The sequence below is a fragment of the Triticum dicoccoides genome, chromosome 3B (genome assembly GCF_002162155.2).
Source record: "Triticum dicoccoides isolate Atlit2015 ecotype Zavitan chromosome 3B, WEW_v2.0, whole genome shotgun sequence".
Lineage (NCBI taxonomy): Eukaryota > Viridiplantae > Streptophyta > Magnoliopsida > Poales > Poaceae > Triticum > Triticum dicoccoides.
The window spans coordinates 558,029,531-558,049,962 of NC_041385.1; the positions used below are offsets into that span (position 1 = coordinate 558,029,531).

Consider the following 20,432-nt stretch of genomic DNA (forward strand, 5'->3'; position numbering starts at 1 on the left):
GGGCAGGGCGGGGCGCGCGAGACGGCGGGGCAGGGCGAGCGAGAATGCGGGGCGGGGCGAGCGAGACGGCGGGGCGGGACGGGGAGTGACGGCTAGGGTTCTCTCCATAGAGCGGCCCCATTTTATACTGGAGGATGCGAAATAACGAAAATGCCCTCGGCGGGGCAGCGTAATTACGCGCGGTGGCACGAATGAGACGGTAACTATTCATTCCAGCAGTGACTTTTTTTTATCCGACGGACGAGGTGGTTCCAAGGATTGATCCGACGTTTCTATTCTTGTTTCTGGATACATACATACAGCACCGAGCTTCGCCAAATCCAGAGTTTGATCGAAGAGCACACACGCGATTGACGACCTACCCAACAACTGCACGCACATACCCCTAACCCTAAACCCACCTTCCGTCGCGATGAGGAGCCCCCCAACGGCCGTCATGGCGGTGGCAGCGCTGCTGCTGCTGCTGGTATCCCTGGCGGCGGCGGTGGCGAACACGACGGACAGGGAGCTGCACCATCGGGTCTTGGCGGAGTTTAAGGCAGGGCACGGCAAGAAAATGAGCGAGAAGGAGACTTGGCGGGTGTTTGCCGAGTGGAAGGCCAAGCACGGCAGGAAGTACAGCTCCGCTCGCGAGGAGGATCGCCGTTACGCTATCTTCAAGGAAAAACTCCGCGACGCCGATCTGCACAAGGCCGCCTTCGGCCCCGACGCAGTTTTCGGCATCAACATGTTCAGCGACCGCACCGATGAGGAGTGGAGAACCCTGAGCCAGGGACATGAGCCATATATACCAAGAGAAGGACGTGATCCACATATGCTTCCAATCTATATCTGTGATGATGGTACCCATAGTAGGACTAGGATATGTGTTCGCTGATTGTAAAATATTCTACTATGACTTCTTTATAAGTTCTTACATTGTTTTCATCACAAATTGTTGGGTAATCTGATCCTATCGCTGACTGAACTGCACCATGGAAGTCAATCGATAGACTTCATTTGTTTTTAAGCGATTGATATGGCAAAAATCTTGAATTGTTATGACTTCATTAGATAAGTCTTGCTAGTTGCATGGCCACCACGGAACCAAAACCAATCCCCTATATATAGCCTCTAGGTAGCACCATTACTGGAGAGAAGAAACACGGATCGGAGGAGGCCGACGGACGGAGCGGGCGGTTAGCTAGGGATTGAATGGTAGTTATGCGCGCAGGGATGCAATGGACGGTGCGTCTTGATGAAGCAACAAGAACGCGTGAGTTGATTGATCGATGCTGATGCTAACTCGTTGTGGCGACAGCATGCTGATCGCTAGGCCTCCGCGCCTCCCAAGCTGTCCCACTGACACACACTTTGTCTACTGAGCCAGTCGACTTTCGTCGTGGCACTCTACTTCCTATGTAATACTAGGACGACTATATGATCTTACAGCCGGGGACGAAAAACTATGGGGATATCATTCGGAAATCCTCTGAAAAGATGACCCTCTTGAAAAGATTTATGTGTGTCTCTCATGATTTAATCAAATAAAATTAGGGGCAATAGAATCCTTTATAAATTTAATCGGATAAAGTTTGGTGCAAATACAATCCTTTATGAATCAAGTGAACATGACATTCGGATATTGAGTAATCTTTCTATTATGACGTTTTTGCAATCCTCTAAATAAAAGCCTAGAATTATGTTGCATACATTTCGAAGCAATCTTTCTTATACACCAAGGTAAGAAGAAACAAATCATGTTTGTACTTCACTAATACAAAACATCATGTTGAGGCGGTTGCAAAATATACCAGTCTATTACAGTTATGGCAGCAATTCTAGGCAATCGCCACGTAAAGCTAAGGGCGGGTTTTCCAACCGCAAGTGCCTATTCACGACAATTATCGGTAGGTGACCGTCTCGGCCGCCTGATGCCTATTGAAGACAGTTGTTGATTGACAACCGTCTCGCATAGGTACCTATAACTGATGGTTTTGAACTTTTGTAGTTGTCTTGGATTGTTAGGTGTCCATGACTATTGTATGGGTGAAACTGTCTCTCATACCTTGTCCATCAAGATAGTTGCTATAAAAAGGAAATTGGTGCTAGTTTTTTCTGGGGTTTTTTTTTGTCAAAACCTTCCATGTCCTTGTAGCTATATCACTTGAAAAAGAAGAAATATTCAAAATTGAATTGTTCACAACAAACCTGTTCACATCCATACATCATCCATCTCAAGCACGCACGTACATATATTCTTCTCTCTTTTTTCTGCGGGTGCACATACATATATTCAAAATTATGAACAAGCTAGATTAAACATAAGCATCAACTCTGTCAAAATTGACATTGTCTTCGTCGGGTCAGTGTTGCTTTGGGAGCAACAAAGCCGATTTGGTTACTCCATCAGCTCGGGCGGGTGTCTAGGTTTTTTTTTATCATCGTAGCGTCTTGTTCTTCTCTGAGCCGTGGATCTTTCAGGATTGACGTCACCGTCACTTCCCGGCTGGTCGCATGGATAGTACTTCTTATCAGTGACTATATGGAACTTCAACGGCAGCAACATCCACACGCCATCGAGACGCGCGGGGTAGAGAGGGTAGACCAGTAGAGGATTGGCTGAGGACTAGATTGTATTTTTCCTTTTCTTTTAGGAGTTTCCTTGTAACTATGATGTTTGATTAATACGAAGCTCCAGCTTTTTCGGAAGAAAAATATGACACAAGTGTAGGGAAATACACATAAGAAACATTTTTTATATGGTTTTCCTCTGCTCAACTACATAAGCAGCACATAACTCAGCCATTAAGATGAAGAGCCAAACTTATAAAATAAAGCTTTTTTGTTCCTTTCTTGGGATTGTTGAGGTGTGCCCTCAGCAGAACCTGGTGTAACGGCGTGTTTGTGTGCGTTGTGTGCGGCATGAACCTTGTTGGACCTTGGCTCTGGTGGTTGCTTTGTTTATAAAGTGGGGCAAAAACCTTTTCCGGTATAAAATAAAGCTGGGATGGCCTCGAATGCCTCTAAGGTAAATCACAGTCAATGTCTTTGAGTCTAATTTTGCCAAACTCTACAATAATAAGGTTAAATTCTAACTAAGATAGATTTAGTTAATGAAATGATAAGTTGCTATATTCATAGTTACCTTCTCATTTGCGGCATTTGTGCTTGAAGTAAATTATGCATATGGTACAACCAAATACACACCGGTTGCTTTGCTTCGGCTGTTGACAGCACTAGAGTTAGATATTTGTTTAGTTTGTATGAAATAGCTTAGAAACCGTAAAACCTATTTGGCTCTCGGGAGGATATGCTACTGCATGCCAAAAATGTATTTTACAAATGTAAAAAAATTCCGAAACAAATAGATGTGTTCATTGTCACACCGAAATGCTATATGTAAATTTTTAGGCGGAAAGCTTAAGCATTTTCGCATGTATAAAAAGACAAGTTGAACGTCAAATGTTGCACTTAATTAATTTTTTCACTTACGAAGCATTGCTATCCCGTTTCGCATGAAAAATGCCAAGCATGCTTGTTACACTAATATGAACATCTACAAAAAAATCAGAATTTAAAACTTTATTTTCTGTTTGTTTTGAATTTACTGTTCATCAAGGAGCACATGGTCCCCAGAGCCAAAACAGCCACCCTACCCTTAGAAGTATCATATGAAGATTTACAACAAATTTCTTAGTCACCCCACGAGTAGCTAGCGAGCGGCTCAGGAGATGTGTGCTTGTTTACGCTTTTTTAAATGAATATATGCGATTTCATGATACTTGTTTTTAACATTGAAATTTGCGATCCAATATATGATTATGCCATAGGTCCTTGTTTACGGCGGATCTCGACGGCGTGGGGCAGTGGAGACTCGACGCCTGATGGGCGAAGATGGACTCGCGCAGGAGGGTGACGCTGCCTGGCGTCATGGTGGCGTCGGCGGCAGCTAGACCGGACAAGGTTGATGCAGCAGTACAACTCTGAAGATGGATTGGTGGCACGTGGCTGCGGCGGCCTCATACCCGGCAGGCGTCCTGGTTGAGGAGCACGCCGGACTGGTGGGTGCCCATACCCGGCAGGCGTCCTGGTTGGGACCTCAAGTCTTGGATGTTAGGTTTGGCTGTGAGTTCTGTTTGGTATTATGCCCAGACTTTCTGCACCCCAACATCAACTGGATAGGGATAGCGACAAATGTTGCTTAGTTGGTGGCTTTAGTCATACTGATGTATGAATCTGTAAGGTCTTGTGTTAATAATTAATAAAATGGCCGTATGCATCGTCCAGATGCAGAGGCCGGGGGTCGTCCTCCTTTTCTAAAACAAAAGTCCATGTTATGGAATGTGATGACCTATTTCGTCATTTGAGTCAAACATAGTTTTTTTGTCTCATTTTCTAGGGTTGGGTTTTATTTTGTCATGTCATTAAAATGAGGATATCACAAAATGATTAATTATCGAGGTCAATTTTGCGCAGAACACATAGTTTACGGGTTTTGCGTGTAGCTCTAAACCATTTTTTGGCTCTCTTGACAAGATTCCTGGCCGGTGGGTCCCATTGGTAAGTGCACGAGTGAAAAAAACGTAATACAGCAGAACAGACTAATATTGCTGGTCTAGTGTAAGAATTACTTTCTTTTTAGATTGAGATAGCTCATCATTCATGCGGAATGGTAGTGTAAGAATTACCTAAATACCTCAGAGCAACTCCATCGCAAAGACCCAAACGGACATGGGTTTTGTCCGTTTCGTGTCCATTTGGGTCAGCTGTCTGCCTAGCGGACATGGGGCGGACAAGCGTTCTATCCAATGCGCGGCACAAAAGCAGACCCAAACTGTCTGTTCCTTTCTCTCTCCCTCGTGCCGCCCGTCCCCTCCTCGTCGCGGTGCCCGTTCTATCTCCCTCACGCCGCCCCTTCTCTCTCCCTCGCGCCGCCCCTCCTCTCCTCCTTGCGCCTCTGCTCGCGCCTTCTGCTGCAACCACCCTCTGCTCGTGCCGTCGTCCGGGCCTCGAGCCCCAGCAGGAGCGCGCGGAGGAGCCCTACGCCGGCGGCCTCGCTGCGGCGCGGAGGAGCGGCCGAGCGCGCGGAGGAGACTTGCGCCGGTGGCCTCGCTCCAGCGCGGAGGAGTGGCCGAGCACACGTCGTCGAGGAGCGGCCAAGCGCACGTCGCCGAGGAGCGGCCGAGCGGGCGTTGTGGGGGCAGAAATCGCAATGGTGTTGTGGAGGCAAAAAATGCAGTCGCTGACATATGGGACCCGGGGCGGACACGAGCGGGCGACAGCGGTGGACGAGAGCGTCTGCTTTCGTCCGCTTCGTACCCATTTGTTTCCAGATTTGGGTCAGGTTTGGGTCGGAGACGAACAGCAGGCGGGCACGGACGTCCATTTGAATCGCCCCGTTGGGCGACATTTTCTGTCCGGATGACTCAAACGGACAAGGGTCCTCCCATTAAAGTTGCTCTCAGTGTTGTATTGGCTGGTGTATTAACCGGGAACTGAAGTTTACTACAAACGAAACAAAAACTCAAGAACCATAATCACAACTGAGAGCAGACACTTTTTTTAGAATCAAATAATCCATCCACCAAATTCAATTCAATGTACATATCTACATATACAGATCCCACCTAATCTAACATAATGGGAGTTCAAATATGATTCTCAGATCTCAACCACAAATCCACAATAAGAACCTGTTCGGAGACCCTCCACTCCCAGAGCTGGAGTTAAAAAAGCATGGAGTTGGGAAAGGGAAGCTCCGCAGCTCATCGTATTTTTAGGAGTTGTAGTGACTCCGAACAGAGCCTAAGAATCCACGACAACTCAGAACAGGGGAACTGTCCATACGTTCAGAACTAAGCAACCGCTAACTCTCCAAGCAATTCAATCCTCGCGGTTAGCAGAGCGGCGCGACTACCACGACGACAGCAGCGAAGGCGAGGAGGGTTCGTCGGTGCCGACGGGCACATCGGAGGAGGGCGCGAGCACGCGCCTCACGCTCATGGACCGCATCGACCGGAAGCTCAGCGACCTGAGCTTCTTATCTTTGGAGAAGACGTCCGACGAGTTGCTGAGGATCAGGAACACGAGACCCTGGACGAGCAGGAACACGGCCACCTTGGCCAGCGTGTCCCCGAGCTCCGTCGTGATGAAGGACCCCTCCATGGCCACCGGCGGCGAGATGTCAACAAACGAGGGGTGTTGTGTGTGTGTGTGTGTGTGGTGTCTACCTTACTCTTGCAGTCTGGGTTTATAAAGAGCTGTGGTGAAGTGCTGTGGGTTTGGTGGGCATCTTCGGCTCTGATTGGCTGTGTTGCTTTGCCGCGAAGGAGCTGCGGCTGTGGAAGAAGTCGTTGGTCTTCGCGCTTTCCACTTGTGCTACTAGTTAATTTGGACCTCGATGTGGTGTCGTTGTGTGCCATCGTTGGATCGTTTTGACTTGCATGTACCGTGTACGAGGGTTGACCATGGAGTTGCTCATGCTGGTCTCCTGGAGCATTTGGATCTGCAGAAATGACTTCCATCTTTAAGGATAGAACCCCCTAGCGCCTAGCCTCTTCAGGCGCAGAAAGATTTTCAAGGACCAAATGGCATTGTTACTGCATATAGAGCTAACAGGGCTAGGTACGGTAGCCTCAGGTTTATGTAATAAGTATGCTAGGCTAACTTAGCTAACTCTTCTAGTAACTACAAGTGCACATTTTAGTTATTACTAGTACTAGTAAACATGCACGTGCAACGCACGTATTATCATGGTTATGTTTTTATCAACCATCCTAGGAAGAAAATATATCAATAAAATGAACAAAAAAGTAAGTGAGGTAATAAAGACATTGAATAATTGTGGGAATAATCACAACTTCATCCAAAAAATTAGATCTCAACTTACAAAAAGTAAATGTGGACCATAAATAACCTTTACTTGCCAAAATAATAAAGAATGTACATAGTATCTTCTAGATACTAAAGTTGTTTCAAGAATGTGCATATGTACATATTATCTTCCAGAAATTTTAGTTGTTTCTTTCTTTTAGGACCGACGCTTGACATGTGCAACACTGAACAAAAGAGCCTCAAGGCTTGACATCTTCAAAAATTGTAAAGCCGGAGCAAATTAGAACATAACTTCTCATTATAAATTGATTTTCTAAGACATTTTCATGACCATGCCGTGTTTCACAAAGTTCCCCTGCCCAAAGGTGTGTCAGATGCATTTCAGTTGTCATGCTCTCTGGAAGACACTATTTTTCTCTATGGTGTGTTAGATGGATTGGCAAGCCCCTTTATAGAAATATAAAAGTGAATAAACCTGAATGTGAGAGTGGTCTTACCACACTTAATGAACTTTCAAGCCTCATCAGGAGCATTTGAAGCCAAATTAATGGTCAGGCAATACAAAATCTTTAGAAAATAATACGGTCGTACATTATATTGCAAGGCAGCCTTGTCGCAAAACTCTTATTACAGCTCGAAGAGATAAATGTTGAAGCAACCGTGATAATTTTTCTGACCTGGGAGTTCTTCTAGCACCATGAGGGAGCATCAGAGGGAGTGGCACATTTTTTGATGAATTTGTGACACATTACCGTCACAGGAGAGAAGAGTTAGTACATAATGAATGAATGTGACAAATAAGCATTACATATCCTATTGCATTTGACTGGAACCTGGGATCGCCAGAAACAAGTGGGGCCTGACCAGAAGCTGCACTTAGATACACATGATGTTAGATAGGGAAACTGTTGTAGAGATGAACCATAGCACAGTCTAACGGAGAAACACATGTTTGTGATAATTGGTCCTGGTTAAGACAGTCTAGAGCTGCAACTCTCGTTTGTTGTCAGGATATATGACACTTCGCGTTGTATTCCGCTTTCTTCTCATCCGACATTGGCATACCATGATTGAACACTTTTCCTTTTAGGATCGTCCGTTTGATTATGTGGGATATTAGCACTACCATCCATAGTTGTGTTTGTTAGGTCCTTATATGGGGTACATTCTCTTGATGTAAACAGGGGCACATTCATTTTTCTTCTCTTACTCATCTGCAGATAGAAAAGTACAAATGTCAAACAATATATAAAAGGGTATAAAGAGTGGTGAAGATCATTTATGCAGGGCAACATAGTCATGTGAACCAGATCCTGACTATTATGTACAAAGCATCACCAATTAGTTTCTTAAAAATGAAACAAAGATTGAGCATTAACCTCTATATGACTTGGGAGCAATGTACTTGGGAGCAATGTACGTGTATATCTCACAGAATTCAAGGTGCATAGTATGAAGAAAAGAGCCCGTGTATGCATGCGATACGTTGAGCCTGCCTGGGTGTCGGCGACCACACTTGCATATAGCCACGACCAGTCCTCGCCTATGATAAAGTGTTGATTCTTTGCCCGGGGCCGATAGGGATGTAGAACATGAACATATTGATGACCGGATCACCAAATATAGTGGCAAATACCGTGACTGCCAAACACATCGTGGTTTTCACAATATTGTAGAAAACTGTAGCCACACACTCACGCACTTACAGGTGGGATCCATGACGTCACACCATTGCTTCCTCCTCATCGATGTCATCCTGATCGGTAGGGCCAGCTTCTTTCGCGGGTCGACTTGTCGATGGCGTGTGGACCTGCAACTCGATCGATGCCCGGCGTCGCGTTAGTGAGAGGTGAGAGCGTAACACAAACAAAGCCTAAGTCCTGTCCTCAAACAAGTCAATGAAAAATAATCCAATCCTTGTACTGCACAATCAGGTAAATCCCACATAAAGCATGCACCTTGAGATGTATGACACATTACTGAATTTTGCATATATAGGGCGTAGGTAAGTCAGCCTACCTCGGTAACTTGCTGCACACAAAGTATACTTTGCTGAATTTTGCATTTACCAAATATAATGAGCCTCACTAAATTAAGCAAACACATGTCAGTTCAAGAGACATGCACGCTGCTAACTGACCAAATCAATTTGAATATAGCAAAATTCAGTACAACTCATATATCAAAGCAAGCGTACAACTGATGTGGCCGTTCCCATGTGGGCGCAAGTGCGGCCTCGTTTGCCAGCGGCCGCCCTCGTGCATTCACATCCTCGCGGGGGCGGCAACTCCCGTACGTGTGCGGCGTTGAGGCAATGAGTGTGAGTTTTAGTGGCAACAGTAATATGCAGATGTCTAAATAAACGGTGACATAATGGTACCGTGAGTCAGTTGATTCCAAGACATGTCTTCAACACGAAAGGCTTGCAAGTGCATATGCTCTCTAATCTCTACCTCTACACGCAGCCATATGAGGGCAGAAAAGATGTATGGATTAAGAGGGAGATGGGGTGGTTGGCCGTACATGCACATCAAGTGAGTGGTGGTGATCGTGGAGCTGGGTCTCTCCTGGTGAACGGCCACTACACGCGTCACATGACGGTGGAGGAGCAGCCGCACGCTCGCCTGGATCCTGTTGGTGGTGCTGCTTGAGGCCAACAAGATCTAGCCTGCATAAGAGGAGAACCAAGGCCATCATATCGCGAGGCCTCTTCTTCGCTCGGATCCCATGGGCCGCCGCTTCGGGACGGCCGGGAGACGTCAGATCCATGCTGCTGTGTCGGGGTAGCAGCAGGCGAAGCTTGGGAGGGGTTTCAGCACACCGGTTAAGCACGGAGAGAGACGACGACGGGGAACTCATGGTCGTGATGGTCCTCCTCTGGACACGGTTCTCGCCATGGAGGAGGCGGCCGGATGGGAGCCAGTCGCCATGGAGGAGGCGGCCGGATGGGGCAGGGACGCCCCGGTGGATTTCCTGAGACCAAGATCTGGGAGGGTTAAATTTTGGGTTAGCGCTAATTTCGAGGTGGGATTGGGTGGGCAGTTAGCGGTAATTAAGGGTGCGATTACGTGGTTGCCGATTGAACCTTTCTATTTTTTTTCGCTCGCTCGCTCGCAGAGTTTTCGTCCGCCACATTAAATTGCTAAACGTATTTTTTGGGATATTTAGTTGTTGTTTGACGGTTAGATTGGAATAAGTTAGCCTAATCGTGAGGCTGTGATTACTTGGTGTTGTTGTATGTACGTTAGACGGGGTGCACTTAGAGAAAATAATGTTTGCTTGTTTAATAGTAGTAGAGACTAGTAGTAGTACGATTTTCAGTAGGTAAATCACCTACTGTTTCCCTTCGGTAAATCACCTACTTGGACGGCTTGGTCAATTTCCCATTCAAGATAGTGAAGGGGTGATCGGGTGAGCAGGAATTATAATCGCCCAGCAGCTACACATGTGCAAGAAATATCGCTATCCCGGAAGCAATGATCTCCAATACATGAACGTGATTGAACATGTTTGTTAACTTGGGTGCAAGGATTGGGTAGCAGTTAATCTGTACGCGCTTTGAAACCCTCCGTAGCAACATGATTCTGCAAGTGGTAGTAGTAGTTTTCTTTCTAGAGTTTTGACTGCATCCCAGCAATTAACTAGTCGTGAGAACCTTCCGGTCTTGTTCTGTTAAACCTCCTAGCCAGCTCAAGGTTTTTCGTGGCACGCTTTGCAAGCAAAGCAAAAATACGACGCGAAAAACTACATCCCAACTTGTTTAAACACTTAATTTTGTTCTACATTAGAACCTAAAACTGCACCTGACATGTACTCGGTGTTGACACCGGCCGACAGAAATGCATAGCCATCTTACTCAGCTTCCGGTGCTTCCACATTTCAGGCGTGAACAAATAATACCGATGAGCATAATCACATAATACCAACGCACCACTCCAAGCAGAGAACCACAACATCAACGTAACTCAAAGCGAAGAACACGCTAGTTCAACCAAGTCATACAATAAGGCAGTACCGTGCGCGCTAAGAGCATTTAGCATGTTTCACATGCCTCAGTGGAGCAAAATTTTATTACAGCCAACAAGATCCCTAGTGTTCCTCAAGACTAGCTAATAACTGGGTTGGGCTGCTGGGGCAGCTTCACTTCTTCACCTCCTCGTACTCGGCCTCTGGGGCCTGGTCGCCTCCGCCCTGCGAGCCTCCTTCCTGGGAACCACCGCCAGCCGCGCCGCCTCCAGCCGCACCACCACCAGACATGTGCTCCCCGATCTTTGAGACCGCCTTGTTGGCCACTTCCATCTTGCTCTTTATCTTCTCGATGTCGTCAGAGGCCATCTCCGCGCGGAGATCAGCAACCGCCGTCTCGATCTCGGTGGCGACCTCCGCGGGGATCTTGTCCCTGTACTCTCCCAGGCTCTTCTCGATGCTGTAGATGGTGGTGTCTGCGGTGTTTCTGATGTCAATGAGGGCCTTGCGCTCCTGGTCCTTCTGTGAGTGCAACTCAGCCTCCCGCACCATCTTCTCGATCTCGGACTCAGAAAGCCCACCGGACGATCGGATGGTGATCTGCTGCTCCTTTGCGGTGGCCTTGTCCTTTGCAGAGACCGTCACAATTCCATTGGCGTCAATATCAAACGTGACCTCAATCTGTGGCAGTCCTCTTGGGGCTGGTGGGATGCCCACAAGATCAAACTCGCCAAGAAGTTTGTTGTCTGTTGCCATCTCACGTTCACCTTGCAGGACACGGATACCCACTTGCGTCTGGTTGTCAGCAGCAGTTGAGAACACCTGCAGAGAACACAGCCAGAATAGGAGGAGCCCCACAGAAGAATCAGACATGAACAGGTAAATCACATTCCAAAGAAAACTTCACTAAAATAACACATTTCAAGGATCTATTGTAGATGGAAATTAACGCTATAATGAACAAGTAGGTACCACAAAACCATGCAATGCGCAATACCAGACTCTTCACAGGAAGCCACCATAAAAACTTCCAAAGAAGATAAAGTACCCTAACAGAGCTACGCAATCCCAATGATAAAATTGTTGGATGCACTGGAACAAACATTAAAGGCACCAAAGTGTTCCACAATAAAGCCATATTCACTGACCTGGCTTTTCTTTGTGGGGATTGTAGTGTTCCTGGTTATCAGTCTGGTGAAGATACCACCAAGAGTCTCAATACCAAGTGAAAGGGGGGTTACGTCAAGGAGAAGAAGCTCTTTGACATCTCCACGGAGAATGCCACCCTGAAGAGCCGCACCCATGGCAACAGCTTCATCTGGGTTGACTCCTTTGCTGGGGGCCTTGCCGAAGATTTCTGAAACCACTTCCTGCACTTTGGGAACCCTTGTCATGCCACCAACAAGAAGAACCTCATCAACTTCCTTTGTGGTTATACCAGCATCCTTCAAACAATTCTTGCATGGGTCTCTAGTCCTTGCAATGAGACCATTCACCAAACTTTCAAACTTTGATCTTGTCAATGTTATATTCAAATGTTTTGCTCCAGCAGCATCAGCCGTGATAAAAGGAAGGTTGATCTCAGTCTGCGCAGTTGATGAGAGTTCAATTTTTGCCTTCTCAGCTGCTTCACGCAACCTTTGCAGAGCTAGTCTGTCTTTTGACAGATCAATATTATCAGATCTTTTGTATTCACTGACTAGGTACTCCAATAGAGTATTATCAAAGTCTTCTCCACCCAGGAAAGTATCACCGTTTGTTGCTTTCACCTGACAGCAACATAAGCAACACATCAGAAAAAAACATGAAATATATTATCTGACATTTCTAGCTATTGAAACTTACTACTACCTACGATCCATATTACTTGTTGCTGAAATGGATGTATCTAGACGTATTTCACTGCTAAATACATCTGCCTGAGCGACAAATAATATGGATCGGAGGGAGTACTAAAAGGTAGTACAGAGTTATATATACCAACCTCAAAAACTCCATTGGAGATCTCAAGGATGGAGACATCGAAGGTACCACCTCCAAGGTCAAATACAGCTATCAAACCCTCCTTGTTGTTTGTTCCATAAGACAGAGCAGCAGCAGTTGGTTCATTGATGATCCTTTGGACATCAAGTCCAGCAATTCGACCAGCATCCTTGGTTGCCTGCCGCTGGGCATCATTGAAGTAAGCTGGAACTGTGATCACAGCCTTCGAAATAGACTTGCCAAGGTAAGATTCAGCGGTCTCCTTCATCTTGGTCAACACAAATGCACCAATCTGGCTCGGTGAGTACTGCTTGCCATCTGTTGTTTCAACCCAAGCGTCACCATTTGGAGCCTTCACAATTTTGTATGGAACCATTTTCATCTCTTTCTGCGTCTGTGGGTCATCAAAGCGACGCCCTATCATACGCTTTGTACCAAAGAAGGTGTTCTGTGGATTGGTAATTGCTTGACGTTTGGCTGGAGTTCCAACAAGCCGCTCGCCCTTCTGACTAAAGGCAACAACTGATGGTGTCGTCCTAGTGCCTTCTGAATTCTCTATCACTTTTGCATTCTGCAGTATATTACTCGTTTATTAAACAAAGTTAAGTAATGAGCTGAAAAGATAGCATTGCAGAAAGAATATAGAAGGTCATTCACCTTTCCCTCCATAACAGAAACACATGAATTTGTTGTTCCCAAATCAATCCCAATAACCTCATTTCCAAGTGGTTTTGCACTGTAAAAAGAGAACATGGAGAAGTTAGATGCATGCTGCAAACATCTCCATCAGATTGTGTAAACAAGGACGAGGTTATTACCTGAAAGCTCTTGCAAGACTTCCCCATCTTGAACCAATGTTTGCACTGTATGTTGATTGAATAACGTTCGTCAACTGAAACACAAGTAAGTTTAATGAACAGCCAGGCAGTAAAATGGAACAAGAAATATGCTGCTTTGCAACTTGATATATAAAGCTAAACTCTAAGAATGTTAAGATCTATGTTGGCAGATTTATGCAGAATAGGAGCATAAATGTCAAAGAATAGAAATTGCAACCTGCATAAGATTAACACGGATGATGGAAGAAAAACTAGAAAAGGGACCAAAGACAGAGATGAGAACTCCTGACTTGCATGAGAATTGAGAATGTAACAGAACAAGACGGGTTTCAGAATTGGGTAACTGGGGCAGTACATCATTACATAACTGGTATAATTGCGTTATTTCAAGCTTAGATGATGATATAGGGAGATTTTCATGTGATCATCAAGAGATGCATTGGTTGATGCCTTGCAGAGATAGGATGTCACGCCCACTGCGTTGCACTGGGTGGAATAAACTAGATTGTTAAGGAGACATGCAGAACATTCGCAGAAAAATTGAGGTTGAACTTATTTCTTGATTTACTGTTATGACAACCATGTCAATTTCTACGATGAACTGCTACAACCTTGATCTTCACATGCTGTGATGCTAGCTAAACAGCATATGCAGCACAGATCCGCTTATTGACAAAAACAATGGAACCGATCTGCCAATAGCACGTTTTCTTTCTTACAAAACCATGCGCAAAAATAAAGCAACACAACAACACGGCTAATGCTAAGCCAAATCGCCAGACAGCATAATATGTACGTACATCTATAAAGGCAAAGTGCCCGTATATCACTATTGTAGGAACAATATTATTCTAATCGAAGTGGGAAAATCCGAACATGGTCAAGCAGCAGCGGTGAGAATTCCGACTACCCCGGCTCGGTTTCTAAGATATTTAATCGCTTCCTTTTTTCGAAAATGACAACCGAGTTAACCTGCAGGCCTCTGGGAACCGGAAATTCGGTTGGGTTTTCCGGCCAGACGGAGGTAAATCTAAAGCGGCGCGGAGAGGCGCCATGGACGGAGGCCAGACTAGCGGAGGCCTAGGGTACTGGGGTCGGAGGGGGGCTTGGGCGACATGGCCCGAGAGGGAGCTAGGCGACATGGCCGGAGCACGGAAGGTAGGACGAGACTCCTGTAGGAGGTGACAAACTAACCGGTGAGTGGTGGCCGAAGCACCGGTCCGCCGTGGAGCGGAGCGCCATAGCTGATCGCCGCATCCCGGACTGCCTCCTTGTTCCTCAGCTGCTGGCGGCTAGGGTTGGGGATGGGAAGCGGCCGCGTGTATTCTGGGTTCTGGGAGGACGGGAGTCTAATTATTGAAGAGGAGCGAATGGGCGACATGGGCCTTCATTGCCGGATCTTTGGAAAGATGGGCTAGCAATTTTTCCATTTATTCCGGTCACTTTGGTTAACCTGGCCCAAGAATGATTAGCCACCTTTTTTTTCTACACTTCCCTCAGAACGGTTTTCCATATGCCAATGGATTTCCTTATACATTCCATTTTTTGGTGGTGGTTATACATTCCATGTTATTTAGAGAAGACAAAAGACCGTTTTTTTAAAAAAAAGGACAACAAATATTGTTTTGAACTATAAAAGACAAAAAATTATGTTACATATATTATCTCTTATGCACTACTAGGAAAAAGGCTATAGATGAAATGGTCACTAATGGCGCACCAGACATGTGGTGTGCCACTACTATATAGCAGTGGGGCACCATGTGCTGGTGCGCCATTAGTGTGGAAGACACTAATGGCGCACCAGACACATGGTGCGCCACTAGTAACAAAAAAATTATTATTTTTTCAAACATACTAATAACCCACCAGCCACATAGTGCGTCATTACTATTTTTTTGCAACGGTGCGCCATTAGTATATATTTTTTATTATTATTATTTTGCAAAACTACTAATGGCGCACCACCAGCAGGTGCGTCATTAGTAACCAGGGTTACTAATGGCACATTTGTAGGTGGTGCACCATTAGTAACCTGGGACCAGCTAGATATTTTGGACAGCCACACCTACCCACTCACTTTGCCCGCTTCATTCTCTCCACCTCCTCCTCCAAGCTTGTCTCGGCTGCCTCCTCATCCTCACCTCATTTGCAAAATAGATTCATCCAAATTAAGTGGTTAAATTACCTTTTTTTGATAGGTAAGTAAGGGGGAAGCTATCTTTATGTTGTTCTCCCTCCAACAACGTGCACATGCACTTTTTATGGCCTAGATAGATCTATGTATGTTCGTGGTGTTGCATATGTTTGTGGTGTTGCATATATATTTGTGTTTGCAGGTACCGGTATTTGAAATGCGATAGTTGCCAATATTTTGCCGGAATGTTGATTCATTTACGTTTCGGCGAGAATTTTGGCACTATGCATTCTTTTTGGTCCTATTTTTAGGGAAAGTCATGCCAAATTTTTTCTTGGTTCTAAAATATCGTTTTGCTCTACCCCGCAGGCGACCATGGTCCGCACGATGACCGAAGGCATCGTGAATAGGTTTTTGAGCTCCGTGAAGGCCGAGATGCTTCAAAAGAACAAGACGGAGGTAAGATGTCCGTGTCGAAGATGCAAGCTGAAGAGCCTTATTGCGGACCCGGATTCCAGGCAGGTGCGGGACCACCTGCTCTTGTGTGATTTCATGGATGGCTATCGGTGGCAAGGTAATGAAGATGACTATGAAGTCGTCCATGGGGGCCGGGCAAGAAATGAGGAAGGGCAGCAAGACAACCACCGCGGCTCGGGCGGGCGAGAAGACGAAGAATCTCCAGGACATGATCACGACGGTGATGTTGTACACAGTCATCATGTAGAAGATGCAGGACATGATGATGAGGAAGATGCCGGAGCAGACAAAGGGCATGATCATGAAGATGAAGATGTCGGCGGAGCAGACAATGATGGACCATCGATGGGCTGGGTGCAGGACCCTCATATTCAAGAGTTGCTTCTCAAGCAGACGGATAACGCAAGAGTTGCCGCCGGGGAGAAAGCCAAGCTGGATCAACTGGAGATAGACGCGGTTACTCCATTGTATGAAGGATGCAGGCCCGAGGATACCCGCCTGAAAGTAACGCTCATGTCTCTGGAGATGAAGGTAAAACACAAAATGATCGACGCATGCTTCGACGAGAACATGTCATTCTGGCATGAACGTCTTTCCAAGGGGAACAAGTGCCCGACCAATTTCGAGGAGGCGAAGAAAATCGTGTGTCCTCTGGATTTACCGCATGTGAAATACCATGTGTGCATGAACAATTGCATCATTTATCGGGACGAGCACGCGGAGTCTACCATATGTCCAGTGTGCGGCGTCACTTGATATAAGAAGAGGAAGAAAGCTCCTTGAAAAGTGGTGTGGTACTTTCCGATCACTCCTCGTCTGCAGCCGTATTTCGCGGACCCTAAGGTAGCAAAGCTCCTGCGTTGGCACGCGAGTAGGGAGGAGAAGAAGCGAGAAGATGACGCAAATGATCCGGAGATAAATAAAAAAGACAAGATGTTGAGTCACCCTAAGGATGGGAGCCAGTGGCAAGCGTTGAACTTCGAACACCTAAAATTTGGGAAGGATCCAAGGAACATCGTGCTGGGCGCGAGCATCGATGGAGTCAATCCGTTTGGTAGCCAGAGAAGCACACATAGCACCTGGTCTGTGTTTGTGTGGATGTACAACCTTCTCCCTGGTTGTGCATGAAGAGGAAGTACATTCACATGAGTATGCTAATTGAAGGGCCGAAACAACCAGGGAACGACATCAATTTGTATTTGGGGCTGCTGAAAGAGGAGTTAGACACGCTGTGGAAAACGCCGGCCAATACGTGGGACGCCGCAGAGAAAGAATATTTCCCTATGAGAGCCGCACTGCTCACGACGGTGCACGACTATCTCGGTTACGGATATCTCGCGGGGCAGGTGGTCCACGGATTTTCTGGATGCGTCAGGTGCATGAATGACACAACGTATCGCCAGCTAGATAGAGATCCCGGGTCTTCGAAAACCGTGTTCATGGGACATCGAAGGTGGCTTCGCGATGATGACCCGTGGAGGAAACACAAGAATCTGTTCGATTGTGAAACCGAACCCCGAAGACGCCCGCGTAAGAGGAGCGGCGAGGAAATAGACGAGTTGTTGAAAAATTGGAAAGATTGCCCACTGCCGGGAAAGAAGCAAAAGGCGCCAGAGCCGGGAAAGAAGCGAAAGGCGCCAGAGCCGCTGCTGAAGGTATGGAAAACAATGTCTGTTTTCTGGGACTTGCCGTACTGGAAGATCCACCGTGTGCCTCACAACCTTGATGTCATGCATATCACGAAGAACGTGTGCGAGAGTATGCTTGGTACCCTGCTCAACATGCCAGAGAGGACCAAAGATGGGCTGAAAGCAAGGGCAGACTTGAAATCAATGGGCATCAGGGAGGAGCTTCACGCTAATGATGATGATGATGATGATGATGAGGCGAAGCAGGACACAAAAAGTCGTCGCAAAGGCAAAAAGGCCAAGAAGACCGGAAATGACTACCCTCCCGCGTGCTTCACTCTAAATCAGAAGGAGATCAATCAGTTTTTCACCTGCCTCGTAGGAGTAAAACTTCCTTACGGTTATGCGGGGAAGATAAGCAGATACCTAGACCCAGCGAAGCAGAAGTTCAGCGGGATGAAGTCTCACGACTGTCACGTGCTAATGACGCAGATACTTCCAGTTGCAATCCGTGGGATCATGGACGCGCACGTCCGTAAAATGCTATTTGACCTATGCAACTTTTTCGACGTCATCTCTCGGAAGTCGGTTGGTGTGAGGCAACTCAGAAGGCTACATGAAGAGATCGTGGTGATACTATGCGAGCTTGAGATGTACTTCCCGCCCGCATTCTTCTACGTTATGGTGCATTTGCTGGTCCATATCATGGAGGATATCATCCAACTCGGGCCGACGTTCCTGCACAGCATGATGCCGTTCGAAAGGATGAATGGTGTCATCAAAGGATACGTTCGCAACATGTCACGTCCAGAGGGAAGCATAGCCAGGGGCTTTCTGACCGAAAAGTGCATCTCCTACTGCACGAATTATCTAGGCATCGAGAACCCCGTTGGTCTGCCCGTCAACAGGCACCTTGGCAGGCTCGCTGGATGGGGTCACCGTGAGGGTCGCATGTCGACTTCGAGGGTCGACTCGCCGACTTTGAAAGAGCAAACCTAGTCGCGCTACAACACATAGACGTGGTCGATCCTTGGGTGGTAGAGCACAAAAACTTTATTGAGAAGACGTACAATGACCGAGGCTAACAGAGGACAGATGGAGATATAATCAAAGAGCACAACTCATGTTTCACGCGTTGGTTCAAGCAGAAGCTTCTGTCGTACCCTTTACATGAGGATTCTTCCGCGGAAGAACAACTCATATTCGCCTTTTCACAGGGCGCCGAACACAACCTGATGACGTATGAGGCGTACGATATCAACGGCTACACATTCTACACCGAGGGAAAGGACATGAAGAGCGATGGTTATCAGAACTCCGGGGTAACGATGGAATCCTACACCGGTAACGACAAGGACAGATACTACAGAAGGATCGAGGAGATCTGGGAGCTGAGCTACGCTGGAGAGAAGGTCCCGATGTTCCGTGTCAGATGGGCCAAGAGCGTCATAAAAGAAGACCGGTATTTCACCACCATGGTTATACCCGAAGCCAAATCCAAGACCGCGGGCGCAAACGTCACCGCGAAAAATGAGCCATGGGTACTGGCTTCCCAAGTGGATCAATGCTTCTTCATTACCGACCCGCCAAAGCCCAGTCGTGTTGTCGTGAGGAGAGGCACAAGGAAGATCATCGGAATGGATGGAGTCACCAATGAGCAAGACTTCGACAAGTACGACGACCCGAAGATGGAACATGACGACGACGATGAAGTATCGGCATACACCACAAGAAGAAGTAGGACCGCCCTACCTAAAGGACGTCCATTCAAGAGAAGGACTCCATTTACGAAAAATAAGGGCAAGAAGATTGTGAACAGATAGCTAGCTAAGATCGATTGTATTTAAATTGTAGCCTTCATTTCTCGATTGTATTTCATGGGCACTATTTGAACTCATGAATATTTTTAAATTTCATGGACACTCGATCTCAATCCCCCTCCATCTCGATCGCTATCCCACCTTGCCAGATCCGGTCCCCCTCGCACCCCCCGCACCCTCCCCCGCTCCACCGTCGCCGACGACCCACCGCACCCTCCCCCGCACCCTCCCCGACCCGATCCACCGTCACAAATGAATGCAACTAAAATTGCAAAAAAATTGATTATATTTTCAAATAACAAATTTGATGATATTTTCAAATAATAAATTTGACAATATTTTTTCATATTCATAAATATTTTGAAACAACAAATTTGATGATATTTTTTAAAAAATTATTACTGTTTTTATAAAAAATTATTACTGTTTCATATTCATATTCATTTTCTTAAAAATTATTAGATGCAACAAAAATAATAATAATAAAATTACTTATGGCGCACCTCTGGCTGGTGCGCCATTGCTATATAAAAAAAGATTACTAATGGCGCACCTCTGGCTGGTGCGCCATTGCTATATAAAAAAAGATTACTAATGACGCACCGACGGGGGGTGCGCCATTGCTATCTAAAAAACATACTAATGGCGCACCAATGCGGGGTGCGCCATTAGTAAGCTCCCCCTCCCACACACACTAAATCCCCAGTCTCTCACATTTCTCTCTAATCTCTCCCCTGCCTTATCTCACCCACGCCCGACCACCACC

At 46.4% G+C, this 20,432-nt stretch overlaps 3 protein-coding genes and 1 long non-coding RNA gene across 5 annotated transcripts; 1 reads left to right on the forward strand and 3 right to left on the reverse strand.

The window, feature by feature from the left end:
- Nucleotides 1-412: 412 nt before the first annotated feature.
- Nucleotides 413-877, forward strand: LOC119279651 (oryzain alpha chain-like). The gene has a single exon (XM_037560827.1). The coding sequence runs from the start codon at nt 413-415 to the stop codon at nt 875-877; it is 465 nt and encodes a 154-aa protein (XP_037416724.1).
- A 4,695-nt stretch (nt 878-5,572) lies between these two features.
- LOC119277056 lies at nt 5,573-7,024 on the reverse strand. The gene has a single exon (XM_037558263.1). It carries the CDS (start codon nt 6,145-6,147, stop codon nt 5,896-5,898), a length of 252 nt encoding a protein of 83 aa, XP_037414160.1. The 5' UTR covers nt 6,148-7,024; the 3' UTR covers nt 5,573-5,895.
- Nucleotide 7,025: 1 nt separating this feature from the next.
- On the reverse strand, nt 7,026-9,823 carry LOC119277057. Of its 2 annotated transcripts, none has more exons than XR_005136920.1 (3): nt 9,340-9,823; nt 8,523-8,626; nt 7,026-8,030 (listed from the first exon to the last, which is right to left on the reverse strand). It is a non-coding gene; the product is annotated as an uncharacterized LOC119277057 (long non-coding RNA). The 2 variants fall into 2 exon arrangements; XR_005136919.1 differs by having other exon boundaries at nt 8,196-8,626.
- A 910-nt stretch (nt 9,824-10,733) lies between these two features.
- Nucleotides 10,734-14,945, reverse strand: LOC119277058 (heat shock 70 kDa protein, mitochondrial-like). The gene is made up of 6 exons (XM_037558264.1): nt 14,799-14,945; nt 13,584-13,657; nt 13,423-13,501; nt 12,767-13,336; nt 11,931-12,551; nt 10,734-11,604 (listed from the first exon to the last, which is right to left on the reverse strand). The coding sequence occupies exons 1-6, from the start codon at nt 14,859-14,861 to the stop codon at nt 10,957-10,959; spliced, it is 2,055 nt and encodes a 684-aa protein (XP_037414161.1). The 5' UTR covers nt 14,862-14,945; the 3' UTR covers nt 10,734-10,956.
- Between the last annotated feature and the right edge of the window lie 5,487 nt (nt 14,946-20,432).

Excerpts from the sequence above, each read along its gene's own strand:
- LOC119279651 (XM_037560827.1), top strand. The coding sequence starts at position 413 with ATGAGGAGCCCCCCAACGGCCGTCATGGCGGTGGCAGCGCTGCTGCTG.
- LOC119277056 (XM_037558263.1), bottom strand. The coding sequence starts at position 6,147 with ATGGAGGGGTCCTTCATCACGACGGAGCTCGGGGACACGCTGGCCAAG.
- LOC119277058 (XM_037558264.1), bottom strand. The coding sequence starts at position 14,861 with ATGCGGCGATCAGCTATGGCGCTCCGCTCCACGGCGGACCGGTGCTTC. Across the intron at positions 13,337-13,422 it reads TTTCTGTTATGGAGGGAAAG|AATGCAAAAGTGATAGAGAA; the intron begins GTGAATGACCTT and ends AATATACTGCAG. Across the intron at positions 12,552-12,766 it reads TCTCCAATGGAGTTTTTGAG|GTGAAAGCAACAAACGGTGA; the intron begins GTTGGTATATAT and ends TGTTGCTGTCAG.